This window comes from Lithobates pipiens, unplaced genomic scaffold, assembly GCF_037356315.1.
Source record: "Lithobates pipiens isolate NorthernLeopardFrog02 unplaced genomic scaffold, aLitPip1_a1.2 Scaffold_16, whole genome shotgun sequence".
NCBI lineage: Eukaryota > Metazoa > Chordata > Amphibia > Anura > Ranidae > Lithobates > Lithobates pipiens.
The window spans coordinates 116,339,235-116,356,542 of record NW_027507748.1 but is presented as its reverse complement, the minus strand read 5'-3'; the positions used below and the strand labels follow the sequence as shown (position 1 = coordinate 116,356,542).

The 17,308-nt window shown below is 42.4% G+C and overlaps 1 protein-coding gene across 2 annotated transcripts in view; it reads left to right on the top strand.

Annotated features, from left to right (window-relative positions):
* Nucleotides 1–17,308, top strand: part of GOSR1 (golgi SNAP receptor complex member 1) — a 182,803-nt gene that overhangs the window by 33,559 nt on the left and 131,936 nt on the right. For both annotated transcript variants that reach the window (XM_077480330.1, XM_077480329.1), the window contains exons 3-4: nucleotides 10,127–10,214; nucleotides 14,723–14,830. In XM_077480330.1, coding sequence (XP_077336456.1) covers nucleotides 10,127–10,214; nucleotides 14,723–14,830 — 196 coding nt within the window. The remainder of the gene's footprint in view (nucleotides 1–10,126; nucleotides 10,215–14,722; nucleotides 14,831–17,308) is intronic.

Sequence of the window (17,308 nt, the reverse complement as noted above, 5' to 3'; positions counted from 1 at the left end):
CTGAGATAGGTGGCTTTGTAGAACGGTAAAGCTTTATTAATTAAACCTTTCCAATAAGAAACCGTAGGAGGTTCGGGTTTCTTCCAACATAGCAGGATAGATTTGCGTGCATAAAACAGCGCCAGAGAGATCAGGGTCCTCTGCGCCTTTCGAGGTGCCAACTCCTCCACCAGTCCGAGCAAACATACCGCAACTGTGACTGGAATCGGCCCCGAAAGGACAGATTGTATAGCCTGTGCTACTCCCCTCCAGAACTCCTCAATCCGTGGGCACTGCCAAAACACATGGTCAAAATCAGCTCGGTCAGCTGTGCAACGCCAGCATCCCCCCGTCCCCGTACCGTAAATTCTAGCCAGTCTGGCTGGGGTGTAGTATACTCTATGCAGGATTTTAAACTGGATAAGTCTGTCTCTAGCCGATACTAGGGTCTGGAACAGGTATCCCCACATGTCATCCCAATCCTCCCCTCCAAAGTCAGGTACCAAGGCACTCCAAACTTCTCTACATTGTTGGACAGGTTTCGGCCTGTCCGAGAACAACATTCTGTACACAACGGAGAGAGGCTTTTTCTTTTTGTTTCACAAGAGAGAGGCTTTTTCAGGTCCTCTGTCCGCAGCACAATTTCTAGAGGTGACGCTCCCAACTGCAGAGCCCCAGGACCGAACTGAGAGAAAAAAGCGTGCCGCAACTGTAGGTACCGAAAAAAATACCAATTAGGAAGATCATGTTGTACCTTAAGCTGATCAAACGTCAAAAGCTTCCCCCCTCCCACCACATGCTTTAACTGTTTAATGCCTACCCTGGCCCATATCACCGGATCCGGTATGCCTCCAAAATGTGACAATTTAGGATTGAACCATAGAGGAGTGTCAGGAGACCAACTCCCTTCTGGCTGTTTCATCAAGATCTGCGCTTTTCCCCAAGCCCGGATCGTTGCCCGCATAGAGGCCGTCAGAGCTGGTGAAGCCCCTGGACCTCTATACACCAAATGGGACAGGCTCTCATATGAGCCCAAAAGGGCCGCCTCCAGTACATTTGCCGAATCCCCGTCCTCGCGTGTCAGCCACCGTCCGGCGACCACCATTTGCCCAGCTAGATAATATTTAAAAAGATCCGGCAATGCCAAGCCACCTTGACCCCATGGCTCCTGCAAAACCCTGAGACTTATTCGGGGGTGCGTAGCAGCCCATAAAAAGGATCCAAAAAGACTATTAACCCTCCGAAAAAATGAGCAGGGAATCCAAATAGGAGAATTACGTAAAAGGTAAAGTAATACAGGCAGAACCTTCATTTTGAGCAGGTTAACCCTACCAATGAGGGACAGCGGCAGAAGCTGTCAAGCTTCCAGCTGCACCTTAACCCTGGCCAACAGGGGGAGGATATTCAGAGACATAAAGTCGCCCACTCTTGGTGAAACTCTCAATCCCAAGTATTTAATTTCTTGCACCCAGGTGATGGGGACCCTAGTGGTCGCCAACTCTCGCGCCTCCCCGTCAATAGCCATCACGTTGGATTTCTCCCAATTAACCCGGAGCCTGAAGAACTCAGCAAATTTGTTGAGCACCCCAAACACCGCCTCCAAAGATGGCCCTGCGTCCTTCAAGAAGAGGAGCATGTCATCTGCATAGAGCGCTATACACTCCCTAATACCCCCCACCTCCAGTGCTCCTACCCCAGGTGATAGCCTCAGGGCTATAGCCAGTGGTTCTATGGCTAATGCAAATAAGAACGGGGATAGAGGACACCCCTGACGCGTGCCCCTGTTGACGCCAAATTGGGGCGAGACTGAATTGGCTATCTTGATACCGGCCTGTGGAGAACTGTAAAGCAAAGAAATCCAGGTCACATAGGTCTCCCCAAAGCCCATTCTCCGCAGAACTGTTAACATGTACTGCCAGTCTACTGAATCAAAGGCCTTGGCCATATCCAGGGAAACTACCACTCTAGATCCTTTGTCAGTGTGGTCAATCTGCAGGTGGGTGAACAATCTGTGTAAATTTGTATCAGTAGATTTCTGCGGAATAAACCCCGTCTGATCTATATCGATCGAGTCGTGATAACCTGAGAGAGTCTGGTAGCCAGTACCTTCGTTAGAATTTTTAAGTCCTGGTTCAGCAGTGCGATCGGTCTTTACGATAACATGATAGGGGGTCCTTGCCCGGCTTCGGGAGCAGGATCACCTGTGCCTCCAGCAAAGAAGCCGGGAGACACCTGTGTTCCAAGCAGTAATCATATAGGTTTTTGAGTCTAGGAACCAATTCTTCCATATGCTGCCTATACCACTCGCTGCAGAAGCCGTCAGGTCCTGGGGATTTACGAGGAGGGAAGGACCTAATAGCATTTTCAATTTCCTCAGTCGTTATGTCAGCCTCCAAAAAGTCCCTATCCGCCTCAGACAGCAAGCTCATCATTTATTAAGTATATAGATGATATAAAGAGCATCTTTCTTCTCTGACTTTTAGGCTGCATTCACACCTGAGCGTTTTAAAGTCGCATTTGTTTACTCTGTTATTACAGTGTTTTAACTCCGATTTTGCTGCAGAAAAATGCCTGTAATCTGCCCCAAAGAAGCTCATGTTCTTTTTTTTTTTTTTGAGCTTGGGGCGGTTTTCAGGCGTTCTTTTGCTTCAGGTGAGAAAACGCTCAGATGTGAACAGGTGCCATTGAAATGAATGGGATTTTGTTTGTTGGGCGTTCGGGTGATTTTTCAGGCATTTTATGAGCTGTAAATGCAGCCTCATGGTCAAATGTTTGCACCTCATCATCAATTCCAAGGTTGGTCCACCTGTAGCTGCCATTTTAAATTTTCTTATAATGATTGAACATGCAATTTCTGACATTTCATTATATTTTAATGCTGATCTGTTATTTTTAAAGCAACAATTTCTAGGAAAAAAAAGTGCTTTGCAGTAGAAGTTAAGTTATTGACCTACCCTGCAGGTAGGAAATCCTAGTTTTGCTTTCGCCAAGAACTACAGCAGCTGAATCTTCTGTATCCAGCATATCTAGTGGCTGACAGCTTTTCCTCCTCTGTGACCTGTTTCTCTTGCCAGCAGCTATATTACCAGAGGACATTGTCAATGACATCATAGGCTGAATTGCACAATTCTGCTTGCGTTTCCAGAATTACACCAATAAGCAGGGCACGTATGAGGTGCCATTATTAATGGAACCCCAAATGAAGTGTGATTTTGCCACGATTGTTGTATGACGAAAGGCACTAAAATCATGAAAAAAGTGCAATGCCAAATGGTACATGGTACACCCGCTTCTTTGGCACATTTTGGAGCGGAGGGAGGCCCATTCAAAATGACTGGTGCTGCTTCAAAAAAGCACCACAAAATTGCACAAAAAAGCAATTTGGCACTGTCACTTTAACAATGTTATTCTGGTGCATCCTCATATACCACTTTCTGGTATGTGCGTGCGCCTAGGAAGTCCTGTACCAACAACCTAATGACTGTATATCTGCATTGTGAGACGTAAGTACTGCTATCTCTAACTATCAGTCTCCATGAGGTTTGAAGTGAAATTTTAGTGACTTCACTACTGTTCTTGCTGGAGGCTCTAGCAAGAGGAATTCTCTACCAAGATGGCAGCCTCAGCACGGAGACCATGCACAACAAGCAATGGTAAGTCAGTAATGGAGGAAAGATCAGTTGTAGGAAGACCTCGGGCAATGCTTATGACTATTCCTTTGCCCTCTACCTGCCTTTTTTTTTTTCGGCACAGCTTTCAGTGTTCAGTTTCTGTTTAAGAGTTAAAAAAAAATGCATAAAAAGAAATCGTGATGCTATTTGACAGTTCAGTCATTTATTAATTATTCAACACAGAAATCAGCATAAATATGCCCCATAAACATTTTGTAATTCTCATGCTATCCGAGTACCATAAATTTGTAATGTTTGTGGGATAATTTCAAAGAATAAATTAGAAAAACACAGAACAACAATAAACTTTTTTAATTATAGAAATCATTTCAGCAAATAAATTTTGAAAATGGAAAAGTTGTTAATATATCTTTATTCTGAATAAATATAACATCTTTGTATGGAGATAATATAAGAAAATACTGTACATGGAAATTTGATCTGGTACAGCTAATATTTTACACATTAACCACAGTACCGGGAATTTACATTATCGGCTATTACACAAAAATCTGTAATCTTTCACTTTCTGTGCCTCTCATAAATTGGTGTTTGTTGGTGAACGTCATCTCTGATATTACAATCACTAATCTTTTGTCTAATTTACAATAATAATTATGCACAGATATATATAAAATCTCCTTCTGATGAATCTTTTCTTAATCTGCCCTTTATTTATAGGAAGAATATCTTAAGAAAAGAGTGTTTTTAACTGATTTTTATTTTTTTTGATAATGGCAGGCTTTAGTTAGGATATTACATACATTTGTACTGATGCATTTTTAATCGCAAAATGGACTATTAGAGCTAGGGTCATGTTGCATGATGCAGAAACTTGAAAGCAATTAATCTATATGATCTACTGCTTCAGCCATGTTTCCCACTTGCATGACACCAAAAATATATCTAGCACATGCTGGTTTTGTTAAAAATAGTATATTCGCTTTACAAAGTGTGGTCTTCAGCCTAATGTAAAAGCATCCCCACAGTAATGCTACAGAAAAAAAAAAACTCTTTAAAGAGGAGGGCCGGTTTAAAAAAAAAAAATAATTTAAAAGTCAGCAGCTGCAAACACTGTAGCTGCTGACTTTAAATAAGCACACTTACCTGTCCAGGGCGACCGCGATGTTGGCCGCTGAGGCTAACCCGTCCCTTGGCTCTCGGGTCCCGGCGCCACCATTTTGGCTAAGGGAAACAGGCAGTGGAGCCTTGCGGCTTCACTGCCCGTTTCCTACTGCGCATGCGCGAGTCGCACATCGCTTTGTGAATGGGGCGCACTGTGTTCTGGGACACACAGTTCCCAGAACACAGCGCGACTCATTACCCAGAAGATGCCGCACGGAGGAGAGAAGATAGAAGATCTCCGCGGAGGAGGAAGAGGCAGATTAGGACGATGTGCCTAGCAACAGGCATTTCTGATTATTTTTTTTCTTCTAATTTTTAATGTATTTTTTTTTTCATGGTGGCCCTCCACTTTAAGTATATACTTTATCAAAACAAAACAAAAAAAAGCAGTATGTTGCTGCAATACATGTGCTTTTCTCCATGTTTTGTCTCATTGAACAATGCAGTTGCAAAAAAAAAAAAAAAAAAAAAAAAACACACTCATTGATCTGCAGCAATACAAGTCTTCTTAAACAGGGATGTTTTCCGTCCTGTTGGATATCTCTGCTTTGAGTGAGTGCAATTATTTCCTATATTATGAACCTAAGGAAAGGATCTAATAATGGCTGTTAGCCTGGGCAAAGATCATAGCAGGCTGTGGTGCCAGAATAACTTGTAGGAAGAAGAGTAAATACTTTCCTGATATAATGGTTATTTATGAAGGTATTCCTTCAAGTGTTTTTTTTTTACCCCATAAGCAAACATTTAACATATTGCAGCTTACCATTTCTTACATGTGATGGCTGTGTTAATTTTCTTTTAAAGGCTTTCTTTTATTTTAATCTGGTGATCCTACCAGAGTACCAGTAAGTTTGTTTTTCAAAAGAACAAGCTCTGCAGCAGAATGTATCAGTTACAGAGATGGGGGAAAAAACATTTAACACTCAAAGGGGTGCTTATAATGATTGGCTTTTATTTATGTGCAACCTTTATCTCAAAAGGAAAAAAACAGTTTGCTGTAACTGCTTATAAAGTGTGATCTAGGGTTTAGCTTCAGTTTGTTTGTGTATTTAAATCTGCTAGTGCAGTTAACACTCCCCTCCACTCAGACTGACGCTGCTGTCCAAGTCTGCCCCCTATGCGCTTTCATCCAGAGTGGGAGCACTCTAATACAGGAGGTGTGTTACTGACCAGATCACCAGGTGAAAACAAAGGAAAAAAAGCATAAAAAAAGAAAACTGATGCAGCCATCACACCTGATTTTTTTTTTTAAGGTGCAATATATTACATTTTTGGTTTAATACCGCTTTAATTTGCACATATGTTGTAGTACTGTAAGTGATTATTTTGGCTTGTTAGAAGTGTTCAAATTTTACATCACATCCTACACTCTATTGCGTTCATTTCCAAGTCCTTTTCCCGGTAAATGGAATACCGTATATACTCGAGTATAGGCCGACCCGAATATAAGCCGAGGCCCCCAATTTACCCCCAAAAAACTGGGAAAAATTATTGACTCGTGTATAAGCCGAGGGTGAGACATGCCTGTCCATCCCTGTGTGTCCGTCCATCCCTGTGGGTCCATCCATCCCTGTGTGTGTCCATGCATCCGTGTGTGTGTGTCCATCCATCCCTGTGTGTGTGCGTGTGCGTGTGCGTGTCCGTGCAGCCTACCTGTGTCCAGCCTGCCTGTGTCCGTCCAGCCTGTGTCCGTCCAGCCTGTGTCCGTCCAGCCTGCGTCCCATCCAGCCTGCGTCCCGTCCAGCCTGCGTCCCGTCCAGCCTGCGTCCCGTCCAGCCTGCGTCCCGTCCAGCCTGCGTCCCGTCCAGCCTGCGTCCCGTCCCGGCCCGTCCCGAGCCGAGCCTCCGTCCTTCAGCTCTTCGTCGGCGGCCATTCTAGGATTCAAAAGCCGCGCCTCCGTCGGTGATAGGCGGAACACTCAATTTCCCACTGACTGCTGGGAAATTGAGTGTTCCGCCTATCGGATGTCCGTGATAGGCGGAACACTCAATTTCCCAGCAGTCAGTGGTCCGCCTATCATGGACGTCCGCTCATCCTCATACTACGGACGAGGATGAGAGGATGTCCGTGATAGGCGGAACACAGACTGCTGGGAAATTCAGTGTTCCGCCTATAACCGACGGAGGCGCGGCCTTTGAATCCTAGAATGGCCGCTGTCTGTATGCTCGACACGCTGATCGGGCAGACAGACAGCGATGGCTCGAGTATAAGCCGAGGGGGGCACTTTCAGCCTCAAAAAAGAGGCTGAAAATCTCGGCTTATACTCGAGTATATACGGTATGTTAAATTTTTGCATATATCTTTTTTTCTTAATATGTCCAGGACTAAAAATGTTTTTTTTTTTTTTTTGTCTGAATTGAATTTTTTCAGAACATAAGATTGAACTCTAGTTACCTTTTCACATGTTAACATGTTCATTTCTAGATGCTTAGCTGTTGTTTAAGAAGCTTAGTAGGTCCATCTTAAATCTACACATTTAAATGGTCAAAGGAGTGATTTTTTTTTTTCCCTCCTCCTTGCCCCCCCGTACCTGCTCTGTTGTTAAGAGGGGCCGAGCAGACAGCTTGTTAGAAAACCCACCAATATCCAAGGTGCACCCTGTATTAAATATTTATTTGCAATCTAAAGACAGTAAGGGTCCTTTCACACGGGGCGGATCAGTGCTGATCCGCCCCGTGGATATCCGTTTGCTCAGCGGGGATCACTCCGTCGATCCCCGCTGAGCAGGGAGATGACAGCTCCGTCTCTGCACACTGCGCAGGGACGGATCTGTCACAGCGCCGCTCTCCCCTATGGGAGATTGGATGACGACGGACCGCAGTGCCCGTCGTTACCCGATCCGATCCGCAGACGGATGGAAAAATAGCTTTTTCCTCCGTTACACTTTTTCGGATCGGAGCGGGTCGGATGTCAGCGGACATGTCACCGCTGACATCCGACGCTCCATAGACCTCTATGGAGCACCCGTCCAGGTCCGCCTGAAAAACTGACAGGCGGGCCTGAACGGGACGTCAGTGTGAAAGGGGCCTAAATAAATCAAAACATATAAAACGTAAGTTAAAAGCTTAAAATTAAAATTGAACCAAGAGTAACCAATTGAGAAACGGAATGTGTTATGCCAGAGTAGAACATTTTCATGGTCAAACGCTTTATGCTATATTTTTAACTAAAATGGTAAGTTAAGAGGTTCTCCAGAAGAAGCAAAATTTTCTTGCAGTGAGATCAGTTTAGTGATTTATAGCCCCAAGGAAATTATTTGCTATGGAAGAGGAGAATTTAGAAGTCATAGACCTGTTCTCTTATCATCCCTGCTGAGACGGACTACTTGATGGGGAGGTGCTGCTATAAGAACTCAAATGTATGAATAGGCACGAGATGTTTGGCACCTAAATTGGCAGCAAACTACAGCTACACTTCAGCTGACCAATCTGAAAGAGACTGATCGGGCAATCACATTGTTTCATCGGAGAAAAGACAGCAGTGGAGGTATTTGGTTTCTTCCCCCTCCACAATATGCCTACCTTTGTGACCTGTGACTGAGGCTCAGCAACACATGTGGGCTTTACCTAGGACAGTCTACATGCAAATTAAGTCTGCCAAGGACCTCTAAAGCTGTAGATGGTTAGAATTCTCAGCCGGTTCAGCAGGGACTGCCCGAGATTCAATCCATCTTTAGGCAGGCTGATTTGTACCCAAGTCGATCCATTGATCACTGTGTTCTCCCTGCAGGGAAGGCTCCATGAGAGCGATTCCCCCATCAACACTGACTGTGTTGATGGGGGGGAATCGAGTAATTTTCTTTCCTGCAACCTGTAGAAATCCCAAAAGAAAATCTCATCATCTTTGGCCACCCTTACTCCTCCAGACTAACATCCACCCGTCACTGCATTTTGATGTTTGCATAACTCCTCCAAAGAACCAGCCCACTGTTTGCATCAGGGCTGAGGGCTCTTTAGAGGAGTACGGAAACGGTGCTGTGATGGTTGCAGAAAGCAATGCACAGCTCCCAGATCTCCCCTCCTATCAGACATGATCTACCTGCATAGAGAAGCGCAGAAAAAAACAGCAGTCTGCAGATGTATCATGAAAAGAGGTTTTATTTGAAGTGGTTGTAAACCCTGTTACACCACTTTTACCTACAGGTAAGCCTGTAACAAGGCTTACCTGTAGAGGTACCCTGAATATCTCCTAAACTTGCACAATTTAGGAGATATTCCATATATGCGCTGCTGAGGACGTCATTGGCGCATGCGCACTGAAGAAATAGGCCGCTGGTGCTTTTTCTTCAGTAGCCATGCTGTGACCAGTGGCTCCCGCGTGCATGCGCAAGAGTGACATCGTCGTGGCTCTGGCCAATCAGCGCGCCAGAGCCGCGAACCCGGAAGTAATTCTGGTGGAAGATGTTGGCCGTGTACTTGGAGTGCCGTCGCCTATTCAGGGTATCGTTCTGAGGTAACTATTTCATAATGAGCTAGTATGTGATGCATACTAGCTCATTATGCCTTTGTCTTGCAGGTTTTTTTTCCCCCCCCCCCCCCAAGGTTTACAACCTCTTTTAAAGGTTTTGTTAGCATGTTGATGGAGGGAGGAAGGCAAAAATAATCAGAATAAACTTCAGCATTCAACAGTCTTTGACTCTCTGGGAATAGTATTGAGCTGGTGGCTTTAATGTTTCCACCAGAGATGTGCAGAAAACTCACTTTCCATAAGGGTTTCCCACACCATGTTAAAAACACACCAGGTATGCAATCTGCTGCGAGTGTCAGTGTAATCCTAACAACACGTCAAAAGCAGGTCACAAACCCAGTGCGTTTGCCTGCAGCGATCCGGTTACAGTACGTTTTTAAAAGTAGTGCATGGACTACTTTTGGTGCGATTGCAGCTCATTCAAATGAGTTGGCTGAAAATTGCATCACATTGAATTGCACAGGTGTACGGTGCATGTTCCTGTGCAATTCTGGTGTGAACTGGCACCTGATCACTGAAAAGCCAGTACAGCTATGGTAGCACTTTCCAGAAGAACATAAGTTTTGGTATAGATTCACCTTTAGGAGATCCCTGAAAACTCACTTATTCAGGGAAGCCTATCCCACATCCACCTAACAACTGTCCCCGAGCCACCCCCCCCCCCCCATCAAATTGTTCCCTGCATCTATTACCTTTTATACCACCACCACCCCCCTCCCTTTAGAATGTAAGCTCTGTGAGCAGGGCCCTCCTGTCCCTTCTGTATTGAACTGTACAGTAATTGTGCTGCCCCCCTTCTACATTGTAAAGCACTGGATAAACTGATTTTATTATTGATCTTTCATACAGATTTACATTACAGCAATTGTGCTTTTCCCCTCCAGTTCGGACACAACACCACTCCTAAATGGATCAAGTCAAGATCACATGTTTGAAACGATGGCAGTTGAAATTGAGCAGCTCCTGGCAAAGGTATTTATGCTTTTTTTCTGGTGTCTGTTGTGTGATTTAAAATAGAAATAAACCTCACCAATTTAACAGTTTTTAAAAATAAGGCTACTTTCATACTGAGGTGCTTTACAGGTGTTTTAGCGCCAAAAAAGTGAGCCTGTGCTGTCACTCCCATGTGAAAGCCTGAGTGCTTTCACACTGGAGCGGTGCACTTGCGGGATGTAACAAAAAGTCCTGCAAGCAGCATCTTTGGGGCGCTTTAGAAGCAGTGTTTTCACTGGTCCTAAAATGCCAATGCCCATTGAAATCAATGGGCAGCGCCACCGAAGCGCTTCGGGCCACGGCGATACACAGGTGCTATTAACCCCTTCATTGTCCATTAGCGGGGGTTAAATGTGTCCCGCTAGCGGTTAAAAATAGCATCTCTTTACCGCCGACGCCCCCCCCAGTGTAAAAGTGCCCTAAATGTTTTTAAATCATTTATCAGACGTTTTCTGTGGTGTTTTCATTTACAATCTACCTAGAAGTACCTGCTACATTCAAGGCATGCTTCTGGTGATAACTGTCGGTTGCTAGTGTTACGTCAGCTCTCAACCGGTCTTTCAAGCCTTCAAAATGATTTAAATAGTGGCTAAAGGTGGCCGTAGATGGATAGAATTTCCAACAAATATTCTTACAAAAAGTCTTAGGACAATTCATACAAAACTTCTCAGGACATTTTCAGAACATTTGAATGTTTAAAAGATTTTTGTTTGCTTTTAACGTTTTGGAATGAATGAATTTTACAGAACGAAAACCACAGACACTGTTAGAAATTTGCTCACTCAAGAAATTTTCCATTCTGCTCCTTCAAATTTTCTGATCACTGTAGTCAAATCAAATGCTAAGCAGGAACACAGATCTTTACATTCCCCCATCAAAGCACCTCCCACACAGTAACCACTCCCAGGGAACACATTTAAACCTTTGATCGCCCCTGATGTTAACCCCTTTCCTGCCAGTGTCATTAATACAGTGACGGTGCTTATTTTTATTTTTAGTGTCACTTGTCCCCAAAAAGTGTCAAATGTCAGTTAGGTGTCCAATTTGTCTGCCACAATATTGCAGTCTCGCTATAAGTCGCTAATTGCACCATTACTAGTAAAAAAAAATTTTTAAATAAATGTATAAAAATATACCATAGTTTGTAGCCACTATATCTTTTGGGCAAACCAGTCAATATACACATATTGGGATTTTAAAGTAAAAAATACAGTTTTTTTTCAAAATTGTCGCTCTGTTTGTATATAGCACAAAAAATAAAACGGCAGAGGTGATCAAATACCAGCAAAAGAAAGCTCTATTTGTGGGGAAAAAAAGAGCATGTATTTTTTTTTTTGGCTACAGCATCCCATGCTGCAACGCAAGAAATGACATGGTCATGAAGGGAGGTAAACCTTCCGGAGCTGAAGTGGTTAATATAGAGTATTATCACACCCATATTGCTGGCTGGATATAAAGTATATCTAAAGCCAAAATTATTTTAAAATGTAAATCCTGCAGTACTACAAATTATCCAAACCCACGTGCTTCAAGTAATTGTGTAAATAAATATTATACAATCTCTGTGATGAAAAATCACCAATTTTTTTTTAAATTTTCGGTTGAGTAGAAAATGGTAAAAAAACAAAAACAAAAAAAAAAAAACACTTCCACTGTGAAGGTTTCGCTTCATTTCTTGCCCTATTAGCACAGAAAGAGGTGAGAGGAAACATTCGAAGTGAGAAAATTCCATCTTGGACAGTTTTCACTGGAACAGGTGTCCCCATTGGAAGATTTATCCTTTTCTTTTTCAAGTAGCAGCTCAGAATTCAACATTTTTCATTATTTTTAGTTCTGACGACAGTGGTCACTAGTACAGTTAGTGTGAATTGCACTAGTAGCAGCAGTAAAAGGTTGACAGGGGGTTTAATTCCTCTTCATCTAGTTTTGCGTTTAGATATACCTGATATGTTTTAAGTGTTTAGTCTGTTACTATGAACATTTTAATTACTTGGAAATAAAGATTCAGCTGTAAATGAGCAAGATAGAAAATTGAAATACTGAACTTTGTTCCTTTGGCTGTTGGGTAAATAATGAAGAGGGATTTTGGGATTTGGTACCAATGGAAAATAATTTTATGTAGGTTTTCGTTGAAAGGGTGCAGATCAAGCTTTTAGTTGCTTGGGACCAGATTATTTGCCAGGTTTTCGAGGCATTTCTTACGTGAGCATATGCTCCCATTTTTCTAAGAGTTGTACTCAACATGTTTTAAATGTCCGGTATTATTTTTTTTATGGGAGAAACCCATCAAGGAAATTCCCAAGGAAGTATTTGTAGAGGTTTGGTAATTCAGATTTCTCTTGGATTTCTGCAAAGGAATGTAACTTTTTATTTCTGATGTCAATCAACTGTCTAAAATGAAATGGGACAGTCAGACACGAGCTGACACTTTGCAGGCACCAGGGACAACAAGAACGTGATCAATAGGACTGCAGCAAGCGATTATTTTCATAATCGTTTATTTGGCCGATTATTGTTTTGATTAATCGGTTAATAACCTTAAAAGAAATAAAACATTTAGTTAATATATAAAGTTTAATAAAAAAAGGCAATTTATTCATAAATATCTCTATGCAGTGGTAAATATAAATAACCAACTATATGGTTAGGGAGCAAAATCTCTAATCCACTCTGAGAATAACAGATAGAAGAGATATACTGTAGAGGTTGAAGCTGTTAAATATCATTAGACTCAGAGATCACTTTTTTTTTTTTTTTAATAAAAATAATTATTTGAGTCTGATCGATTAATCTTACTGATCAAATTATTCTGGTTATTCACATGTTATGTCTTAATATAGAAAAAGTTATTGTGTTGATGACACAGAACTGATAGAAGCGCTGCTTGGATTATTATTGTTTTCATCATTTACCTCTGTAAAGTGTGAATTATTAATAATCAATTTGTTTATGTTTATGTATACTTTTTAAGTAGCTGCTGTCTCAGGTGTAAACCTGTCCATTTGTCTATTATTATTTTTTTCTTTTTCTTTTTACATTGAGCTTTTAAACCATTTAGCGCCGAGGTGAGAGAAATAGTGGGAGCGCGCTTGTTTTTTAAAATTATTATTTTTTTCTCTCTTATTGTTTAAATAAAAATAATGTGGTTAAAAAAAATGAACCCTTTATAACACAAAGGGGTTAATTTTTTTAATGTGGAACAGTGAAAGTAATATTTACAGTAGTGATTGCTTGCTCTTTTTTTGTACTATAAAGGGCTAATTTATTTTTTATTTTTTTAACCCCATTATGTTACTGGCCGACTAATCTATTCTGAAAAAAGTAATCGATTAATTTCATAATCGAGTAGTTGTCACGCGGTTACTGTACTAATGACACTGGCTGGGAAGGGGTTAAACATTTAGGGTGATCAAAGGATTAAATGTGTGCCTAGCTAGTGTTTGTTTTTAGTATCTGTGCTACTTTTACTAGGGGAAGAGATAGATTTTAGTCACAGAATTCATCCCTTCTACCCTGTCAGAACAGAGCTCTGCTGTTCCGGTGGGTGCCAGTGGTCATTGAGTGAATTATAGCAGAAGCGGCATGCGCCCCCCCCACAGGTGGAAGTGCGGGATCATGTATGTATGTATGTATGTATGTATGTATACATGATCCTGTGCACAGCTGCCACCCTGTAGCAGTAAGACTGTTTTAGGATGATCAGCAAATGGTTCCTAAAGCATTTGTTTTTTTGTTGTTCTTTTAACAAAATAAAAAAACTGGTTTATATTGACCTGCTCTGTTCAATGATATTACACAGAGCAGTCCCCCACAGGTGCGGTCCTCTTCTCCAAGTGCCCCCATAGCAAGCTGTGTGCTATGGGCATGCTGCTGAGTCAGGCATTGTGTGCTCATAGACACGGAGTGTCTCTAAGCCAGGCTTTCCCCGAATTCCCTGCACCCTCCTCACAGGATTTGACCGACAGCAGCAGGAGTCAGTAGCTCCCACTGCTCTCATTGAGAGCAGGCAGGGTGGAGAGAAGAGATGCAGCCTCTATTGATCCAGCACAGAGCTGGATCAAGAGGACTCTGGTAAGTGTTTTTTGGGGGGGGGGTTGGTGTGTGCAACAAGTAGTGGGACATGTTTCACATTAATGCAAGGAATGCCTTAATGTATATTATACCGGTAATTTGACTTTAGAACTCCTTTTAAATGTAGTGGTCTTTGAGGTATATGGAAAGTATTTTGTTAGATACTGAAGTGTCCAAGGGGACACGTTACGTGGGAGACGTTTCGCTTTAGAATGATTTGTTTTATAACTTGATAGTGAACTTTATGAGTGATCCATTATAGACACATGGGTATGTTGTGTGTTTTTTTTTTTTTTGTCATTGGGATATACCTTTTCAAGCTGTTGGTATAAAAGTTCTGGCTAAATATATACCTGCGCAATTTTTTTCACATTATGTTTTTAAATGTTAACTTTGTTTTCTCTTTATTCTTTCAGCTCACCGGGGTGAATGACAAAATGGCAGAATACAGCAGTACAGCTGGTGTGACTTCCATAAATGCAGCACTGATGCACACATTGCAGAGACACAGGGATATCCTGCAGGTAGTTGATAAATTCCTATTTACTTTCTTGGATTTCAATGTAGCTTTATCAGTCACTGTGGGTGTAAAGCCTAAAATTGGCCATTCTCAATGTGAATTGGTCTAAGGCTGGGTTCACACCACAGCGATGCGGAATCCGCGGCGTTTTCCCGCATCGCATGACTCCCGCCGGCAGTTCACACTGCCCTATGCGAACGGCTGGGAGTGTCAATGAAATGTTAATGACACCCCCAGATCCGTCCGCATATCGCAGTGCGATCTGCAGACTCGCACAGGAATCGGATCGCATGGTGTGAACACCCATGCGATCCGATTCTGTTGCGGACCAAAAAAAGGGTCCCGTGCGAGTTTGCTGCGGGAGCGATGCGAATTCAGCCATACTATCTATATGGCTGAACTCACATCGCTACGGAGATCGGATGTGATTTGCACTGCAGTGCGGTGCGAATCACATCCGGATCTCCCCCCGCAGCAATGTGAACCCGGCCTAAAAGCTTACGTTTTTTTTTTTTTTTTTAACCTCAATATGTTCCCTGCATTACCTGTGTCCAGGATCTCTCCAAGCCCCCCTTTTACTTACCTGAGCCTGATTTCGATACAGCACTGTGCCCAATGGCAGCGACTCTCTCCTCTCTCTCCCTCCCCACATGGCAGATTGATAGCAGCAGGAGCCATTGGCTCCTGCTGCTTTCAATCAAATTCTATTTCAAGGGGCTAGGGCAGCAGGGCTTGTGTGCGAGCATGCACAAGTACCCCTCTAGCAAGCAGAAAGGCAGGAGGAGCCAGGAGCGCTGAAGGGGACCCCAGAAGAGGAGAGTTGGTGCTGCTCTATGCAAAATCATTCCACAGTGCAGGAAAGTATAACATGTTTTTTGTTTTTTTCATGTTTCCTTTTCTTCTTTTTTAAGTAAAAATTAAGTGTTTAGAATCACTTTAAACTAATATTTACCCACATTTTTCCTCTAATTCTAGCAACAGGTCTTGTTTGGTGGCTAGCCACAAGGGCTGTTTTATATTGTGGGACACAGATTTCTCACCCTGTGCATATGAGGTTATCTGAAAAACTGGTAGAGTTTGTGAGAATTGAATGTTTGGGAAACTGAATTAAAACATACATTACCAGATTCTCATTGTGATTTTAATACATATTTAACTGCATATATGTTTAAACCAGGCTGTCCACTGATGGGAGAATTATGGGAAGGTTTGATAAGTATTCTTTTACTACTACAAAGTTTGTACCTTCGATATTAAAACAATCACTCAGGATGAACGAATTGATTGTAAAGTCTTGTTTTTTTTTTAATGATAAAAATAACAGACATGTTATACTTACCTGTTCTGTGCAGTGGATTTGCACAGAGCAGCCTGGATCCTCTTCTGTGCTCCTGGCCCCTCCCTCCTGTTGAGTGACCCCACAGCAAGCAGCTTGCTATCGGGGCACAGATCCATTCAGACACAGAGCTGCAGTTTGGCCCTGTCCCCTCTCTCGCCTGATTGGCTAACTGACTTGGATAGCAAGCGGGAGCCAGTGGCGCCACTGGTGTGTCTCAGACAATCTGGAGGGAGACTCTTGGATGGCCGAGACACTTGTGGACATCGCTGGACAGAGATGAGGCTCAGGTAAGTAATAGAAGGCCGAGCGGGGCTGCTACACACAGAAGGTTTTTTTATCGTAATGTATAGAATGCAATTAAGATTAAAAACCACCTGACTTTACAACAACTTTAAAAGATATTGGTCAGTGATTTTTCCAGCTTGTGCTACAGTGTCCTGTTTACAGTGTAAAATATATTTGCTACTGTTGAAAGCACAAACAATCAGAAATAGTTGCAAATTCCTGGAAGCCATAGTAGTTGCATAAATTCGCAAAACATGTTCCTGTTGCTCCTTTACTTTCAAAGAATGTTTTTTAAATGTTCCATAAATAGTCCCCTCTAAGGCCAGTTGTTGTTGCCAAAAATGTTTGGTATCATGTGGTGTGTCTGTAACAGATTAAAGCTGACCTTTAGGAAAATCACTGAACGCACAGAAATAGATAAAAGTGGTTTTACCTGTCAACTTTTTTTTTTTTTTGCTCATTGATTTCTTTCATTTTATATGTCTGTGCCGCACAGCCATACAGGTGACACTGCTTTCTCCTAGAAGCAGTGGTCTGCAGACTGCATGCAGTGGAGTCCTTACTTCTCCCCCAGCTTGCTAACTGGACAGTGAAGGAGCAGTAAAAAAACTATCCTGGACTTTACCTCCTAGCATGCAGCGGTTAGAATGCTGCCATTGTAGGAAATTTTAAGTGGCTGATAACAAATCAATCTCGGGGTCTTCCACGTATTGAATATTTCACATCTGTGCCTTTATATATCTGCCTGGTGGTCAGCTTGAATTATGCTTACGTTGGAACTGAAGCCTAATACAGTGCATTCATAAAGTATTCCGACCCCCTTCACATATATTTTGTTATGTTATAGTCTGATACTAT